Raw genomic sequence first — 1,877 nt, forward strand, 5'->3', positions numbered from 1 at the left:
TGTGACAGAAAAATCAATGGAAGAGAAAAGAGTGTCCAGAAATTGACCTTCAAAAAGTATACACAACTGATAGTCTGCCAATTTCCAAATGTCATTCAGTGGAGAAAATTTAGTCTTTACAAAAATTGTTCTAAAATTATCAGATATATGTAAGCAATAGGTACATTTTTAAATAAAACTTTGATCTATATCTTGTGCTGTTTACAAAAATTAAACCTTGACCTTTGGATAGGCCAAGTTTTCATAGATACATCAAGAGAAGCACAATCCATAAAAGAACAAATTGATCAATTGGACTTCATCAAATTAAAAAACTTCTCTTTGACACTGTTAAGACAATGAAAGGGAAAAGCCAAGTGAAAAATTTGCAAATCATATATCTGATAATTTATTTACATCTAGAACACAGCAAGGATTCTCATCACTAAATATGATATCCAGCAACACAATTTAAAAATGGGAAAAAGATCCACAGAAACTTCAATCAAGGAGAGATAAGGATGGAAAATCAGCAAATATAGAGATGTTCAATAGCAGTAGTCATTAGGAAACGCACATGAAACCCACAATGAGATTCCACTAGGCACCTGTTAGAACCTGGGCTGCGCTTGTGACGTCAGCGCTGCTCCGCCTCCAGGAAGGAACCTGGGCTGTGGCCTGGCTGGCGGTCTCCTAGCGACTAGAGCGGCAGGGATCAGGAACCGCAGAAGCTGGAGACTTGGCACCCCAGCGAGAGCCACCATGGGGGACCAGAGGCCGCAGGACTGGCTGAGGTCCCCGGGCATGGACTCCAAGCCCCGGTACTGTAACCAACCGCCTTCCAAAGACTTTCAGATGCGCAAGCACGGGCGCCTGAAGTTCCCATCCATGGACACCCAGAACTGGGTATTTGTGAAGGAGGGCACGGACGACTTCCACTACGGCTGTCCGTCTCCCGAAGACACTCTCGTTTGTTGCCGTGATGAGTTTTTAATGGCCAAAAAACTTCTCAGAGGTCCCAAAGCACACCCCAAAAGCAGGCAGAAAAAGCTCCTCAAGAAAGCGGCCCTATTTTCCAAGCTCTCTCCAGCGCAGCTAGCACGGAAGGCATTCGTAGAGCAAGTGGAAGCCGAGGTCATGGCCAAGCATCCCTTGGCCATGTACCCCAGTCTGGGAGAAGATCTGCCTCCAGATCTCCTACTGCAGGTGCTCCAACAGCTGGATCCGAAGAGGAAGCTGGAGGACGCTTGGGCTGGTTGCGAGGCCCGGGAGAAGACAACGGAGGTACCCGCTGAGCCTGGTTAATATCCCTGTGGGGAATTCTTCCTGCAGCGTCCCGAGACTGGAGGGTCCCATCTGAGCCCGGAGCTTCCCACAACTCCGGTGTCCAGTCTCCACCCGCAGCCTCCCAAGACTCATCCGGGGTCAAGTCTCCGCCCAGAGCCTCCCAAGACTCGTCCGGGGTCCAGTCTCCGCTCAGAGCCTCTCAAGACTCGTCCAGTGTCCAGTCTCCGCCCGGAGCCTCCCAAGACTCGTCCAGTGTCCAGTCTCCGCCCAGAGCCTCTCAAGACTCGTCCAGGGTCAAGTCTCTGCCCAAAGCCTCTCAAGACTCGTCCAGTGTCCAGTCTCCGCCGGCAGCCTCCCAAGACTCGTCCAGGGTCAAGTCTCCGCCCAGAGCCTCCCAAGACTCGTCCGGGGTTCAGTCTCCGCCCAGCGCCTCCCAAGACTCCGGGGTCAAGTCTCCGCCCGGAGCCTCCCAAGACTCGCCGGGCATCCAGTCTCTACTCGGAACCGTCTGAGACTGGCGTGTCCCATCTCAGCCTGGAGCCTCCCAAGACTCGTCCAGGGTCCAGTCTCCGCCCGGAGCCATCTGAGACTGGCGTGTCCCATGTCAGCCC

At 52.1% G+C, this 1,877-nt stretch overlaps 1 protein-coding gene across 1 annotated transcript; it reads left to right on the top strand.

Annotated features, from left to right (window-relative positions):
- Positions 1 to 663: 663 nt before the first annotated feature.
- On the top strand, positions 664 to 1,871 carry LOC116465358 (protein FAM47A-like). The gene has a single exon (XM_058435339.1). The coding sequence runs from the start codon at positions 742 to 744 to the stop codon at positions 1,282 to 1,284; it is 543 nt and encodes a 180-aa protein (XP_058291322.1). The 5' UTR covers positions 664 to 741; the 3' UTR covers positions 1,285 to 1,871.
- Positions 1,872 to 1,877: the final 6 nt, after the last annotated feature.

Source organism: Hylobates moloch, unplaced genomic scaffold (genome assembly GCF_009828535.3).
Source record: "Hylobates moloch isolate HMO894 unplaced genomic scaffold, HMol_V3 SCAFFOLD_12033, whole genome shotgun sequence".
Classification (NCBI taxonomy): Eukaryota; Metazoa; Chordata; class Mammalia; order Primates; family Hylobatidae; genus Hylobates; species Hylobates moloch.

Bases quoted from the DNA above. Each gene is read 5' to 3' on its own strand.
- LOC116465358 (XM_058435339.1), top strand. From the start codon at position 742: ATGGGGGACCAGAGGCCGCAGGACTGGCTGAGGTCCCCGGGCATGGAC.